This window comes from Salvelinus namaycush, chromosome 2 (assembly GCF_016432855.1).
Source record: "Salvelinus namaycush isolate Seneca chromosome 2, SaNama_1.0, whole genome shotgun sequence".
Lineage (NCBI taxonomy): Eukaryota > Metazoa > Chordata > Actinopteri > Salmoniformes > Salmonidae > Salvelinus > Salvelinus namaycush.
In genome coordinates, this window is record NC_052308.1 from 25089686 (window position 1) to 25107425 (window position 17740).

Below are 17740 nucleotides of genomic sequence, written 5' to 3' on the forward strand. Positions count from 1 at the left end.
GTACATAGCCCATCTATAATTTAGCCCAAACAACTACCTCTCCCCCTACTCTATTTATTTATTTATTTTGCTCCTTTGCACCCCATTATTTCTATCTCTACTTTGCACATTCTTCCACTGCAAATCTACGATTCCAGTGTTTTACTTGCTATATTGTATTTACTTCGCCACCATGGCCTTTTTTTTTGCCTTTACCTCCCTTATTTCACCTCATTTGCTCACATTGTATATAGACTTATTTTTCTACTGTATTATTGACTGTATATTTGTTTTACTACATGTGTAACTCAGTGTTGTTGTATGTGTCGAACTGCTTTGCTTTATCTTGGCCAGGTCGCAATTGTAAATGAGAACTTGTTCTCAACTTGCCTACCTGGTTAAATAAAGGTGAAATAAAATAAATAAAAAACATTTATAGTGAGAAATGAACCCTGTTGGAAAATGGATTACTTGTTTTGATTGGGTATTACTTGGCCGATTTCTACGTTGGAATTTTTTCCTTGAACTTAATGACATCTGTGCCTTCTCCTTTATGTCCCATCCCAGGTGATGAGGGAGTCTGCCTCTGCGCTGAAGGAGAGGCCTGAGATGGGTTGCTACATCCACGGCTTGTTCCTGGAGGGGGCGCGCTGGGACGCCAAGGTAGGCCGGCTCACTGAGTCCCGGCCCAAAGAGCTCTACACTGAGATGGCTGTCATCTGGATGGTTCCTGAGCCCAACCGCAAACCACCCACTTCAGGAGTTTACATCTGTCCCATCTACAAGACCCTCACACGCGCCGGTCAGTGCCTGAGCAATACAACAGGCCAATACTGCACCTACTATATACACTCATGTACAAGGATCTGGCTCCAACAGTGTTTGTGTGTGTGCTCGTGTTTGATTGCATATCCTTATATTAGTGTGTCTGTCTGTGTAATAGTGTATTAGCCCGTGTGCTTCTTTTAAGTGGTTTATTACATGCCCAAAATAGACCCGGTGTCTAATAACGAAATGCTTCATACTGTAGCTATGTATTTTCCATCGTCAGCTTCCAGGGACTATTACAGTTTGTTGACAGAGGGGTTCACCATGATTTACCTTAATCAGCATAAAAGGTAGTATAGTAGTTTGAGTCTGGTCCTGACTGCAGCTCTGTGTTTCCTCTATAGGAACTCTGTCTACGACGGGTCACTCTACTAACTACGTGATCGCTGTGGAGCTGCCCACACACACCACCCAGAGATACTGGATCAAACAGGGAGTGGCCCTCATCTGTGCACTGGACTACTAAACACAATCAACACACACACAGTTTCCCTTTCGCTTACTACATACACAACAAAAACATCAAAATCAAACAAACTGGACTTTCCTGGCAGGATGCACATTTTAACTGAGGGGGAATGTTTGTATGTTTCTACAGTGCCTTCAGAAAGTATTCATACCCCTTGACTTATTCCACATTTTGTTGTGTTACTGCCTGAATTCAAAATTGATTAAATTTACATTTTGTCTCACCCATCTACACACAATACCCCATAACGACAAAGTGAAAACATGTTTTTAGACATTTTTGAAAATGTAATGAAAATGAAATACAGATATCTCAGTTACATAAGTATTCACACCCCTGAGTCAATACTTTGTAGAAGCATTTTTGGCAGCGATTACAACTATGAGTCTTTCTGGGTAAGTCTCTTAAGAGCCTTTCACACCGGGATAGTGCAACATTTGCCCATGATTTTTTTCAACGTTCTTTAAGCTCTGTCAAATTGCTAAACAACCATTTTCAGGTCTTTTCATAGATTTTGAAGTAGATTTAAATCAAAACTGTAAGTCAGCCACTCAGGAACATTCACTGTCTTCTTAGTAAGCAACTCCAGTGTAGATTTGTCCTTGTGTTTTCGGTTATTGATCTGCTGAATGGTGAATTCATCTCCCATTGTCTGGTGGAAAGCAGACTGAGGCTGGTTTTCCTCTAGGATTTTGCCTGTGCTTAGCCATTCCATTTCTTTTTTATCCTGTAAAACTCCCCAGTCCTTAATGATTACAAGCATACCCTTAACATGATGCAGCTACCATTATGCTTGAAAATATGGAGAGTGTTACTCAATAATGTGTTGTATTGGATTTGCCCCAAAGTTAATTGCTTTGACACATTTTTTTGCATTATTACTTTAATGCCTTGTTGCAAACAGGATGCATGTTTTGGAATATTTTTATTCTGTACAGGCTTCCTTCTTTGCACTCTTTCAATTAGGTTAGTATTGTGGAGGACCTACAATGTTGTTGATCCATCCTCAGTTTTCTCCTTTCACAGCCATTAAACTCTGTAACTGTTTTAAAGTCACCATTGGCCTCATGGTGAAATCCCTGAGCGGTTTCCTTCCTCTCCGGCAACTGAGTTAGGAAGGCTTGTATCTTTGTAGTGACTGGGTGTATTGATACGCCTTCCAAAGTGTAATTCATAACTTTACTATGCTCAAAGGGATATTCAATGTCTGCATTTTTTTACCCATCTATCAATAGGTGCCTTTCTTTGCGAGGCATTGGAAAACCTCCCTGGTCTTTGTGGTTGAATCTGTGTTTTAAATTCACTGCTCGACTTAGGGACCTTACAGATAATTGTATGTGTGGGGTACAGAGATGAGGTAGTCATTCATAAATCATTTTAAACACTCATTTTGCACACAGAGTGAGTCCATGCAACTTATTATGTGACTTTTTAAGCACCTTTTTATTCCTGAATTTATTTAGCCTTACCATAACAAAGGGGTTGAATATTTATTGACTCAAGACATTTCAGCTTTTCATTTTAAATTAATTAGTAAAAATTTCAAAAAACATAATTACACTATGACATTATGGGGTATTGTGTGTAAGCCAATGACAAAAATATCTACATTGAATTCATTTTAAATTCAGGCTGTAACACGAATGTGGAAAAAGTCAGCAGGTGTGAATACTTTCTGAAGGCATTGTACATTGCCAACCGCAGTGAAGTTTATTTTAGTTGTGCTATTTTTGAAGAGGAGAGCAATAAAGTAGTTTCCTCCACTATAATCCGATAATATTTAAACTGATGAACCAGTAAGGCACACCGTTTATTCATTGCACTTTAAGACTGTATGCAAAGTTTAGTTCAGTCTATATTTATTCTCTCTGCAATAAATGATATACTCTCAGATGTCAGATTAAGCTATACCATCATACTATTTATGTTGGATTACGTGTTTAAAATGACTGCCAGAATGACAGTTTAGCTAAGCAGGTGATGTGGCCTGCTTCAGTTTTCAAGGATGTCCATCCCTCTCTCTTACCCCCACCCTTCTCTCTATATATCTGTTTCTCTCTCCCTTTCTCTTGATCATCATTTTTTTCCTTGACACTCATTCATTTTTGCATTTGGGGAGGGTTTAAGCCTGGGTTATATTAAGCACTTTGTATTCAAATCACTCACCTGGGATGTCCTTCAAAATGTTGACACACTTGTGCATGCTTGAAGGAGAGTTTGTTTAAAAGCAGATACATTTAAAAACACAAATTTCCATCTACTCTGACAGATTGCAGTTAGTCTAGGGTATATATTTTTATTTATTTAATTCCATTCAACTCTACCCCGTCGGACCTAGCTGTCCTAGTACAGACTACTAGTTATTTGCCGACAAATGTACTGCTCCTTTAAGAGGAAGCCTGTTGAGAAATGACTTGAGTAGAGGGTAATGCTTACGCAAACTCCCCTCAGTCATTAGCCCATGTGACAAAAGGACGTTGGAAAGTTACGAGGCAAGTTTAACCGAAGGCATCTGACCAGAATTCCCAATTTTCTACTCTAGCCTATTCAAATGTGGACATGTTTATTGTGGGTTTTTTTACCCTGCGGATATGCAGGATTATTGTATTGAACTTGAATTGAATAATTGGTTGAAGAAGATCAATAGGCTGCTGTTGTGTATATACCGTAAAGTATTTTCCATTTTATGTTTTCATTTTAGAAAAGTTTTAGTACAAAACCTTTTTAATCGTGGGACTATTGACTCGTAGGCTATTGTCTTTTCAATGTTTTTAACATCCCGAGGCACACAGGAACTGGCCAAGAGAAAGTGAACACCGAATGCGCGCCCTTAGCGGTGTCAAGGAGTCATTTCTGTTTAGGGTAAATTACGGGACATTCGCGTCATTTCATTTTCAAAGTCATATTAGCCGTTTGAGGTCAGTTTTTTTGTAAATCCTAGGTGACCACTCACAGACACATCTGTGTGACCATGCTACAAAATGGTAACGGTAAGGAGCAACCTTCTGAATCGCCGACGGCTGAGCCAAAACTTGACACCCCATCAGAACCTCAAACCGAACCAGACTCCACTGACAACGCGGCGCCGGCTGCACAGGAAGACACGAATTCCACGCAATTCCCTATGCCCGTTTACCCAAAATTGGAGATAAAGCGTAACGCGGTGACAGACGAGTATAAGATCTCCAGTCAGGTCCTTGGGTTGGGGATCAATGGGAAGGTTCTGGAATGCACCAATAAGAAGACTGGGGAGAAGTGCGCACTGAAGGTAATACCACCTACCTGTGGAAATAGCCTGTTGCTCAGAGTTTGAGTCCTGATGCCATTTGGTGGTATTGGGATCTTGCATAATATATCCCTAGTCTTGATAAAAACTAAGAACTTTGACCTTCTGAGTTTATTTTTATCAGATTTCTCTCTGCCTCTACAAACTAATGACATTGTACATCTTCTATTGAGGAAAAGCAAGGAAAGGCCACGATGGTGTAATAGCACAGCAATTAACGTGTGTTTGTGTGTGGTGTACCAGTATCCATATGTGTGTGTAATGCATCTTCTACATATCTATGTGTTTTACGGTGTGTGCGTGTGCTGGCAGTGGCATGTGACCCTTGCGTAGGGTATCTGTTCCGGTGCTGACTCTGCACCTGGAAGATGGGCATGGGGGGAAATGCGATGTGCTGAGGCTCATAACAAACGTGTTACTCTGGTTTTGATTTACACATGCGTGCTTTGCATGTTACATACACTATTCTGGTTGAGAGGCAACAAACTTGTGATCTGACCAAATAGAACCAACATCATTGGCATGATGCAAGATACTGTTATCCTGCTGAGCTAAACGCCTAGGTTTTGCCCCAGAGCTGGTGGAATTCTCATCATTCTCATCTCATACCTCAAATCAAAGTTTATTGGTCATGTACACAGTTTAGCAGATGTTATAGCGGGTGCAACGGAAAGCTTATGTTACTAGCTCCTAACAATGCAGTAAAGTATACAAATAATATAAAAAAGAAGAAAAAACTAATCCAATTAACAAGCCAAGTAGCACTGTAACAGTAATTCAAATGTAATCTATACAGTGATGTAAATTACTTAAGTAACAATACTTGAAAGTACAATATTTTTGACAATTTTATACTTTACTTTACTACATTCCTAATGAAAATAATATACTTTTTCTGACACGCAAAAGTACTTGTTCCATTTTGAATGCTTAGAAGGACAGGAAATGTGTCAAATTCACACACTTATCAAGAGAACATCCCTGGGCATCCCTACTGCCTCTGATCTGGCGGACTCACTAGTGACTAAACACATGCTTTGTTTGTAAATTATGTGAGGGTTGGAGCGTGCCCCTGGCTATCCATAAATAAAAATAAAAAAATACAATGGTGCCTAGTTTGCTTAATACTTTTTCTTTTGAAACTTAAGTATATTTTAGCAATTACATTTACTTTTGATACTTAAGTATATTTGAAACCAAATACTTTTAGACTTTTACTCAATTAAGTAGGATTTTACTGGATGACTTTCACTTTTACTTGAGTCAATTTCTATAAAGGTATCTTTACTTTTACTCACGTATGACAATTGGGTACTTTTTCCACCACTGAATCTATACGTATATACACCACATGAATTTACACAAGATATACTAAGAATGATATGTACAGTGGTAGGTAGCGTGAGCTATTTCAAGAATATGGTATATAAATAAATATATGGTGTTTATAAACAGTGTACTGAAAATGCAGTGTACAGTCCTAGGAATATTAGGAACACATACACACGTGACACACACAGACGTTGTTCTGGTCAAGCAATGGCAAGCTGTCAACGCCAGTACAGGGCTACAGAGGGAGCGATTTACTGTCTACAGCAGTTCAGCCGGATCAGAGTCCCCAAACCAGGGGCACAGAGTCACACACACACAGGACAAGAGGGGGGCGGGGTCAGGACAAAATGATTGGATAGAGTACAGAATCAGAGAACAGAGAGAGAGGAGAACAGAAGAGAGAAAGTCATTTTACAGGGGAGCAGAGTGTGTCTGAAATTGTCCTGAATTCAAATCAATCTTGTCATTCACATTCAGTTATTAGAGTTTTCAGAGTTTGAGACAAAATACTGCAGAGTGCAATTAGTCGGGAAAACACCATTTGTCAAGTGGATGCTATGGATAATTAGTACTGAGCATGTTAAATTGGATGACTTTATATTGGCCTGCTGCCTGACATTGTCTGCTATAGTTGCCTATTGCAGGTAAGAAGTTGTGTTGTTATAGTCTGGCTGACACCTAACTCAAAGTCCTCCTGACTTCAGAGTCTGGAAAGGCTATTGTGATGTTGTCGGCACGATGTGTTGATAAATAATGGGATGTCCCTTTTTACTGATTGGTTTTCTTCTGTGTCTCTCACTCACACCCACATGGACAACCACACACAGCCCCCCAAGCCCCGTCCCCTTCCAATACAACTGTTGGATTTTCAAATCCAAACAACATAAGGTATTAACCTCCCAGGATTATTTATTTTTATAGAGAACCAATCCAAGCTCAGCCCATTTCTGTGTGAATACTGCATTCACAACGGACTCCTGTCCAGACCAGTGTGTCACTGCTCCCCCTCTGCTGTGTACCATGTGAGTCGCATCATCCAGTCTAGTGTTGTTTAGCCATTTCATTGCAATCACAGCTGGGTGTCTCACCAGGTGCCTGATCACAGCAGTGTAGTTAAGGTTAGGGATAAGGTTAGGGTTAAGTTTAAAATCAGATTTTAAGATGATCAATTGTAGAAATAGGTAGAGTTTATGACTTTGTGGCTGTGGTAACTAGTGACGACCGAAGGCTGGAGAGCGAGAGAAATTGAAATAATTAAAATATTGATTGCAGGGACACCACCACCCACTGTATGCCAAATAAAACCCAAAGTGTGACGTGGATTGGAAAATATTCTGGCAGGCGTGTGGTGGTGTTTGTGATTGTACAGAAACCAGCCTCTCTGTTTATACAGTAGTTATTAAACCTTCAGTTGCCTGGGTGAGCCTTGTGCATAAAGAATCACATTGACACTGCTGGTAATTTACAACTCGATTTCCCGTTTGTTTTTAATACAAGACAAACAGGCATAGAGAGAACGAGGCATGGGGGTGAAGGGCTGTCAAGCTCAGTCACTTTTTAATTAAGTCCACTCCTGAGTGCTAAGTGTAATGGATGAGTATAGGTTTAATCCACTCTACTAGACCTGGACTGAAGCCATCCTTTTAATCTAATTCAATTAAAGCGATCAGGGTTCTCTCATCTTGGACTTGCCTGGCTGCCAGCTCTAAGAATCAGTGTCTAGCCTGAAAAGACCCTGTGTTGTTCCATGAAGGAACTCCTGAGATTCAATTTGCTGTATGTTCCATTAGAACCTCTATTTGGCAGGTGAATGTTCCATTCTGGAACTCCCATTTCTTCCAACCAAACTTTTACTGCACTCTCTTCATAGCCAAGCTCTTCTTCTTTCAAATAGTTTTTAGATTCATTTCATTGTAAGGTTTTGCATCTATCTGGTTTTAGCTCACTGTTCAGTTTCTTCAGCTTCTGTTCATCTTTGTGGTTGTTCTTCTTATATTATAAGCCATTGGCAGGGCTTTTCCTTCTTGGCAGGGTTAGCAGGGTTGTGGTCCATCTGTGTCCCACTTAAATTACTATGCTTTCGGTTCACATGAAAGTGATCTGAGAATCTGTAGTGTGTAGCAGAGTGAACCTACTAACCGGAACAGTGGCCCCAGCCCCAGGAAAGTCGGCCATGCCAATAAAAACAGTTAATCAGTCAGAGAGGGATGGTGGGATGATATGTATTATAGATTAAACATGTTCTGTTCATGTGAACGTATATTTCAGGATTATATCTGACTACATACCTCAAAGAGCTATTACTATGAAGTACTATATTAGTACAATGTAACAATGTCTACCTGTGTAGCCTACAATATATGTTATTACAATATATTTGCAAAGATTTAGCTACATTTTGTTTCAAGTGGGATCTTATTTTCTCTTGAGTATCATATGTTACTAATCTAATATCAGCAGTATCTCTTCATCTTAACATTCATAAGGCCTTCAGTATACACTGAGTGTACAAAACATTAGGAACACTACTCGTTCCATGACAGATTGACCAGGTGAATCCAAGTAAAAGCTATGATCCCTTATTGTCAGTTGTTAAATCCACTTCAGTCAGTGTAGATGAAGGTGAGGAGACAGGTTGAAGAAGGATTTTTAAGCCTTGAGACAATTGAGACATGGATTGTGTATGTGTGCCATTCAGAGGGTGAATGGGCAAGACAAAAGATTTAAGTGCCTTTGAACGGGGTATGTTAGTAGGTGCCAGGCGCACCGGTTTGAGTGTGTCAAGAACTGCAACGCTGCTGGGTTTCACGCTCAACAGTGTTTCGTGTGTATCAAGAATGGTCCACCACCCAAAGGACATCCAGCCAACTTGACACAACTGTGGGAACCATTGGAGTCAATATGGGCCAGCATCCCTGTAGAACACTTTCAACACATTGTAAAGTCTGTTGAATGAATTGAGGATGTTCTGAGGGGAAAAGGGGGTGCAACGCAACAGTAGGAAGGTGTTCCTAATGTTTTGTACACTTAGTGTACGTGTTAGGTTATTCTTTTTTGAATTCCTGGAGTTAGTGGTTCTTTACACTCCCTAGCTACTTACTCATTTACTCTATTTTCTTCACTTTATGGCTCTATTCAATCCATACTGTGGTAGTTCAACATTACAGCGTGATATCCATGTAAAGGCAATGTTCCTGCGTTAGTGGAGACCGCATTCACGGTAAACGCTGCATATGTCAGAAATTAACTTTACATTTATCACGCTATCTGTATACAGATTGAATAGAGCACTTATAAAGGGAAAGGTATGTTAGACAAACTGTACTGAGATACACAGATCAATATCCAGACTGCCCTCAACCTTGAACAGTCTCTAAACTTCATAATTTACATCAACGTGTAAAGCTTTGATGTTGTGCCAGTGTGTGTGAAAAGGTCTATGAATTGAAAACATGAGATTCTTAAATGGATATCAGGACACAATGCTCTGTTAGGAAGGAGCTGAGTAGATTAAACCAGATTAAACCTGTCTCACTGCCGGGGCCTCAGCAGAGAAGGGGCTGATTGGTTTAGAGGGGAATCGGGGACAGGTGTGCTCTTAGGGCCCATAGTGTCTGCAGAGGGCCCAGATGATGTCACCTCACATTAGAAATGAGTCCATTTGAGGATTAACTCACTCAACTTTGTGTGTTCTTGTGTGTCTTAAATCAAATTCATTACAACAGGTTTAGACTTTACAGTGAAATCCTTACTTATGATCCCTTTCCCAACAATGCAGAGATAAAAAGTATGAAAAATGTATAAGGGCACAAGACGAGACACAAATGCAGACACAGGAGGCAGATGGTAAAGCTCCGATATTTATTATAACAAAGGGAGTAGGCAAAGGCAGGTCGGGGACAGGCGAGAGTTCGTAAACCAGGTCAGAGTCCAGACGATAGGCAGTCTCGAGGTCAGGCCAGGCAGGGGTCAGAAACCAGATCCGAGTCCAAAACAGTACAAGGGGATAGGCAGGCTGGTAGTCAGAACAGGCAGATTGGTCAGGCAGGCGGGTCAGGACAGGCAAGGGTCGAAACCAGGAGGACTAGAAACAAACAGAGACTGGGAAAAATAGGAGCAAGGAAATACGCTGGTTGACTTGGCAAACAAGACGAACTGGCACAGAGAGACAGGAAACACAGGGATATATACATTGGGGATAATAAGCGACACCTGGAGGGGGTGGAGACAATCACAAGGACAGGTGAACCAGATCAGGGTGTGACAAAGGCTATTGTTACGAACCGGCTTGTAGCCCATAACAAAGAGGAAGACAATGCGGAGATATAACAAGCATATTTATTAAATAAAGTCAACTATATCCATGTAACAATGGTGTGTGTAGTCAGTAGTGTGAGTGAGTGGATAGATGTTAATAATGAAGGGTTTTGAGAGGTGCCAAAACTAATTAACAAAAAGATGCCACAATCAAAAACCAAGAGAGTCTCCTCAATCTATGGGAGAAAGGTGTATTTATCCCCGGGACACACCCGAGCACAGGCGTGTCCAATTTTGCTGACGACCCCCCCGGCTCCGCCCACCGACATCCTATTGAGGAAAACAAGAGCAAAGAGAAAATAACACGTCAATATCGTGTTCTATTAAGTTTGTAAGTGTAGGTGTACCAGGAAACAAAACTGGAAAACTCATCATCAGATCGACCAGCTCGTCTCGCCAATCAGCAGGTAGATGAGCGAGAAGGCTATCCAAAATATCCAGTGACTCTGAATTGTTTATATCTACCCTGCAGTACGCAATCATCGGGACATCCTCCTCACCATGCACAGACCTAGCATGACAAAAACAAGAACCCAACGATGTAACGGACGGCCAAAATAACAGGTTTTACCATCCTCTGCAGACTCCCACTGTTCGACCCCAGAGGAACGTGCGTAATAGGGTTTTAGCAGATTTATGTGGCACAGTTGGTGCGCTTTCCTTCATTCCGGAGTGGCAACTAGATCGTTTTGCTCAGTGCACTGGTGCACAACCGTATATGGACCTTGGAACTTGGCTTGAAAAGGTGAAGCAACAATTGGCAGCAGAGCAATAACCTGGTCACCTGGACTAAAGTGACACGGCTCAGCTCGCAGATCAAATATTCATTTCATCCTCACCTGTGAAGATGATAGCTTCTCTTTAGCCATCTCACCAGCGGCGTACAGGCGTCACCGGTAATCACAAGATAACAGGGACTGAGGTGGCATGGGAGACTTCCAGTCATCCTGGAGCACCGCTAGAATCCCACGCACATTATGTCCGAACACTAAGTAATTTGGACTGAAACCTGTGCTCTCCTGTGAAATCTCCCTGACGTCTACCAGTAACCATGGCAACACCTCAATCTCCGTACAATAAGCTCTCAGCAAAGACTTAAGTGTTTGATGGAAACGTTCCAGCACTCCTTGACTCTGCAAGTGATAGGCGCTAGCCAAATTGTGTTTAATATGGAACTGCTGGAGAACCTGACCAAACAGATGAGAGGTGAAATTAGAACCTTGGTCACTGAATAACCTTAGCGATTTCAAACAGCGAGAAACTGAGTCAAAGCTTTTAGCACAGACTTAGTTGTGATAGACCGGAGAGGATAGGCAGCAGGAAACCTAGTGGTCTGACACATCACAGTGAACAGGTAACTACTACCATTCTTAGATCAAGGCAGAGGGCCAATAGTCAATAATCAGACAGTCAAAAGGCTGGCTGAGTACGGGAATAGGAAATAGCGGTACCGGCTTAATAGCTTGATTTGGTGAGTGCGTTTATAAATAAGTGCATTGGAGATGTTGTACCCACTGTGACTATTAAAACCTACCCTATCCAGAAACTGTGGATGTGTGGCAGAATTCGCGCAAAACTGAAAGCGCGATCCACTGCATTTAACCATGGAAACCATATAAACAGTGTAGCTATTCCCTCTGCAAGGCAATCAAACAAGCGAAATGCCAGTACAGGGACAAGGTTGAGTCGCAATTCAACGGCTCAGACACGAGACGTAGGTGGCAGGGTCTACAGGAAATCACGGACTACAAAAAGAAATCCAGCCACGTCACGGACACCGACGTCACGCTTCCAGACAAACTAAACACCTTCTTTGCCCGCTTCGAGGATAATACAGTGCCACCGTCTTGGCCCGCTAACAAGGACTGCGCCGCCCTCCCTCTCCTTCTCCGTTGCTGACGTGAGTAAAACATTTAAACGTGTTAACCCTCGCAAGGCTGCAGGCCCAGACAGCATCCCTAGCCGGGGTCCTCAAAGCATGCGCAGACCAGCTGGCTAGTGTGTTTACGGACATATTCAATCTCTCCCTATCCCAGTCTGTTGTTCCCACATGCTTCAAGATGGCTACCATTGTTCCTGTACCCAAGAAGGCAAAGATGAACTAAATGACTACCACCTCGTAGCACCCACTTCTGTCATCATGAAGTGCTTTGAGAGACTAGTCAAGGATCATATCACCTCCACTTTACCAGCCAACCTAGATCCACTTCAATTTGCATACCGCCCCAGCAAGTCCACAGATGACGCAATCGCCATCACACTGCACACTGCCCTATCCCATCTGGACAAAAGGAATACCTATGTAAGAATGCTGTTCATTGACTACAGCTCAGTATTCAACACCATACTACCTACCCTCCAAGCTCATCATCAAGCTGGAGGCCCTGGGTCTCAACCCTGCCCTGTGCAATTGGGTCATGGACTTTCTGACAGGCCGCCCCCAGGTGGTGAAGGTAGGAAACAACATCTCCACTTCGCTGACCCGCAACACTGGGGCCCCACAAGTGTTGAGCACAAATAGCTCAGCCCCCTCCTGTACTCCCTGTTCACCCACGACTGCGTGGCCATGCACGCCTTCAACTCAATCAAGTTTGCAGATGACAACAGTAGTGGGCTTGATTACCAACAACGACGAGACAGCCTACAGGGAGGAGGTGAGGGTGTGTGGTGTCAGGACAACAACCTCTCACTCAATGTCAACAAAACAAAGTAGATGATTGTGGACTTCAGGAAACAGCAAATGAAGCACCCCCCCTATCCACATCAAAGGGACAGCAGTGGAGAAGGTGGAAAGTTTTAAGTTCCTCGGTGTACACATCACAGACAAACTGAAATGATCCACTCAACGGTGCCTCTTCAACCTCAGGAGGCTGAAGAAATTTGGCTTGTCACCCTAAACCCTGACAAACTTTTACAGATGCACAATCGAAAGCATCCTGTCAGGCTATATCACTGCAACGCCCTCAACCGCAAAGCTCTCCAGAGGGTGGTGCGGTCTGCACAACGCATCACTGGGGGCAAACTACCTGCCCTCCATGACACCTACAGCACCCGATGTCACAGGAAGGCCAAAAAGATCATCAAGGACAACAACCACCCAAGCCACTGCCTGTTCACACCGCTACCATCCAGAAGGCGAGGTCAGTACAGGTGCATCAAAGCTGGGACTGAGAGACTGAAAAACAACTTCTATCTCAAGGCCATCAGGCTGCTAAACAGCAATCACTAACTCAGAGAGGCTGTTGCCTACATTGAGACCCAATCAATGGCCACTTTAATAAATGGATCACTAGTCACTCTAAATAATGCCACTTTAATAGGGATCAGATGTTCAGCAACATCATCGTGGGAAGTTTTCAACATCAACTCACAAAACTTGACTGGTACAATATGACATAATGGCGCCGGAGAGGATGGCTGCCGTTTCACTGGCCCCTAACCAACTTTGCTATTTTGTTTGTTTTTTCAAATTGTTTGTAACTCATTTTGTATCTAATGTTGTTGCTACCATCTCTTATGACCGAAAAGAGCTTCTGGACATCAGAACAGCGATTAATCACCTCGAACTGGACGAAGATTATCTTAAATGAGTCTGACATGATATACTGCTTCCCGGAGACCAGGCCCTAATCCCGTCATTCGCGTGAAGAAAAGACAGAAATACAGGGGGTGGAGGTCTGGGTGCCTTGCGAGAATTTGTCGGTGAGTGAGTAAACCACCACTACCCTCTGTATTATTACGGTAATTACGCATTGTATCCCGCTGCCATGGAAAACCCCCCAGCGCGCTGGCGGATTCCCCCCAAGCCACGGATGTGCCCCCGAGACAACTGCTCAATCCACTGACACCACACAAAAATAACAAAACAAAATAACCATGCCCAACGTATTCCAAAGTGGAACATGTCGCTAAGCCTAACTGGGGAAAAGAAAGGCTATAGCTCCGGGTAGCAAATAGCACTAACCTACCCAAATCTCCCACTGAGGTACACAGCAGACTGTACTCACCTCCTCGGACCGATGTCCCAACAGCAAGTAGAGCAAGAGTTTCCAGCCTGGGCAGGGGCCTGGAAAGTAACTGATGTTACTCTCTCCAACGCAGCACACAACCAACTATCCACCGTATTGGCAAGTTTACCAAACAAACAGCAACCAAAACTAAGGACCAAACAGCACAACTAAAAAAAAAGAAAAAAAAAGATGCAAACTAAGCACCTACAGAGTTTAACACTAACTCCACGTTTTCTCCCAAACAAAATACACTTACCAGTTAGCTTAAGAACACTAGTTTTAGGCCTACTGGCATAGTTTTTCATGCAACGCACTTATTTGATGACGTCACTGGACAACCAAAATCACTGATACGTCTGGAGTGCAATAGAGATTGTGTCATCTGTGGATCTGTTGTGGCGGTATGCAAATTTGACTGGGTCCAGGATGTCTGGGATGATGGTGTTGATGTGAGCCATGACCAGCCTTTCAAAGCATTTCATGACTACAGGTGTGAGTGCTACAGGGCGATAGTCATTTAGACAGGTTACCTTGGCATTCTTGGGCAAAGGGACTATGGTATAGTATGCTTGAAACATGTAGGTATTACAGACTGGATCAAGGAAAGGTTGAAAATGTATTAAAGTTTTCCAACGTTGCCGGTCTTGCCTACATTACATTTACATTTTAGTCATTTAGCAGACACTTATCCAGAGCGACTTACATTTACTAAAATTAGGAATTAGTCACAGGGAATTTCTTCACTATACAGGAAGTTAAGGGCATGAGGCCATAAGCTGTCTGTTTCTTCAAATTTCATGTGGCAGCGTTCGAAAATTAACAAATTCATTGGACCAGCGCCATTGCTGATTTTATTCTACAGGATTAGCATTGAAAACGTGACCAGAGATCAGGTAGTAGAGTGCCTGTAGATAATTTGAAAAACGTTTAAATTTAAACAATAACAGTAAAATAGTTATGCTATGTGTTTGCTGAGTAGTTAGCTGAAATTCAAAACGTTTGTGTTTATTTTCCAAGTTTGATGGCAAACTTTGTGTACTGCTAACATTCACTTCCTGTCATTTCCCCTCATATTGCTAGTCCCATTGTTTAGAATTCTTCCGCATTTATGCAAAGACTTATGGGATATCAGAATCCTCTTGTCCTAACCTGTGTATTTTCGACCTAGCGATAAGGTATCCAAGATTCACTCTCACATGCTCTCCAGATACTAGACAGGAGTACGGAGCACTCTTAGAGATACCCTGGGTACTGTGGGTTGTGAAGATAAACAGACATCAGTTAAAGAGGCCAACGGAAGTCCTTCGCTTCCACTTTCAACACACCCTGCAACAAAAAGGGAAGGACTTCCTCTTTATGGAGACTATCACTATATGCATGGGTATAAAAATACACTCACACACTCATTAATGATAAAGAAGACACACCTAAGCACATGCATACTCTAAACCACCTAAACTCAACTGGCGGATTGCGGTCCGGGTCCGGACCCAGAGAAGGATCAATCCAGACCGGACATCATCGCATTTTGTTATATAAAAGTCAATACATCATTTTTTAGAAAGCTTTAAAATCAACCGGGCGCAGCGGCCTCTTTATCACTGTCTCTCTCAAAGCAACACCCGCCTCTACTAGTGCCCCGTCTAATCCAATCCCGTGGTTATATGCAAATACAAAGGGCCACGTCTTACCCAATCACATTAATCCAAATATCCTCCGCGGAACCTTGGGACAAGCAGGCAGAATGAAACAGAAAGATTTGACAGCGGTTCAACTATAAATATCACAGCTAGAAGGAGTATCTTTGTTAATATGGCTTGTTAAAAAAAAAATTGCACAAAACCAATGTGCCTGATATGCAGTGAGTCCGTGGCTCTCGTGAAAAGTGCCAATGTTAAGCGATATTATGACACCAGGCATAGTAAATTCGATCAGACGTATCCCCTGAACACAGAGGTGAGAACAAACAAGACTAACCAACTCAAATCCCAATATGAAAGGTCCAGCAAAGTCCTTGTCAATTCCCTTACAGCCCAACAACATGCAATGGAGGGTTCACTGAGGATAGCTTGGGTTTTGGGAAAACACAAAAATACTTTTTCAGACGCTGAGATGATGAAAGGATGCATGTTTGAAGTTGCTGACACCTTGCTTGAAGGTAAACAAAAAGATGAGCTCAGGGAACATCTCAAACAGATCCCACGGTCAGATTCCACAGCAATGAGGAGAACTGAAATATTAGCTGAAGATTTAACTCCACAACTTGATGAGGCCATTCAGAATGCAGCATGCATTTCATTATCTGTGGATGAATCAACAGATAACACTGATAATGCCTAGCTTCTGGTGTTCGTCAGATTTTATAACGAAACAAAGAAGCTGTTGGGCTGCTGCCAATGACTGGAACGAATTGCAAAAATCACTGAAGCTGGAGACTCATATCTCCCTCACTAACTTTAAGCATCAGCTGTCAGAGCAGCTCACAGATCACTGCATATGTACAGAGCCCATCTGTAAATAGCCCATCCAACTACCTCATCTCCATATTGTTATTTATTATTTATTTATTTTGCTCCTTTGCACCCCAGTATCTCTACTTGCACATTCATCTTCTGCACATCTATCACTCCAGTGTTTAATTGCTAAATTGTAATTACTTCGCCACTACGCCCCATTTATTGCCTTACCTCCCTAATCTTACCTCATTTGCACACACTGTATATATAATTTATTTCCTATTGTGTTATTTTTTTGTTTATTCCATGTGTAACTCTGTGTTGTTGTTTGTGTCACACTGCTTTGCTTTATCTTGGCCAGGTCGCAGTTGTAAATGAGAACTTGTTTTCAACTAGTCTACCTGGTTAAATAAAGGTGGAAAAAATATATAATAATCTAGAAGCACACACACGGGGAGAGGATATCCATGAGGTCATCAAAGGGATGCTGACAAAAAGGGGGATAGATCTGAAGTCAGTAGTATCCATCACCACAGATGGAGCTCCAGCCATGATAGGAAGAGGGAGGGGACTGGTTGCACATTTGAAAGAGGACCACTCTGACCTGAAATCATATCACGGCATCATCCATCAATCTGTCCTGTGTGCCAGTCTGGGAAAATAGTATTCTGAGGTCATGACAACATTTATGAAACTGATAAACGTTTTGAGTGCCACATCATCCCTACAACACCTGCTACGAGGCATCCTGACAGAGGCTAATGCCAGTTTTGATTACTTACTACTGCACAACAATGTCAGATGGCTCAGCAAAGGCAGGGTTTGGGAACGATTTTGGGCCATTCAGGAGGAAATCAAAGCTTTCTTATCACAGCAAAAGAGTGACAAGGCAACTCAGTTTTCTCTGTTTTTGAAAGATGAGGAGAAGATGGAAACAGTTGCATTTTTGACAGACATTACATCACACCTTAATCAACTGAATGTTAATCTGCAGGGACGGTTCAACACAGTGTGTGATATGATAACAGCAGTCCGGGCTTTCCAGAAGAATTTGGAGCTTTTC

At 42.2% G+C, this 17740-nt stretch overlaps 2 protein-coding genes across 2 annotated transcripts in view; both read left to right on the forward strand.

The window, feature by feature from the left end:
• The window catches only part of dnah1 (dynein, axonemal, heavy chain 1), a 59777-nt gene extending 58504 nt beyond the window's left edge, over nt 1-1273 (forward strand). Inside the window, exons 75-76 of the mRNA XM_038964508.1 lie at nt 547-781; nt 1152-1273. Of these exons, the coding sequence (XP_038820436.1) occupies nt 547-781; nt 1152-1273 (357 nt within the window). The remainder of the gene's footprint in view (nt 1-546; nt 782-1151) is intronic.
• A 2457-nt stretch (nt 1274-3730) lies between these two features.
• LOC120060471 (MAP kinase-activated protein kinase 3-like) overlaps nt 3731-17740 on the forward strand; it is a 41802-nt gene continuing 27792 nt past the window's right edge. The window contains exon 1 of the mRNA XM_039009812.1: nt 3731-4544. Coding sequence (XP_038865740.1) covers nt 4248-4544 — 297 coding nt within the window. The 5' untranslated portion in view covers nt 3731-4247. The remainder of the gene's footprint in view (nt 4545-17740) is intronic.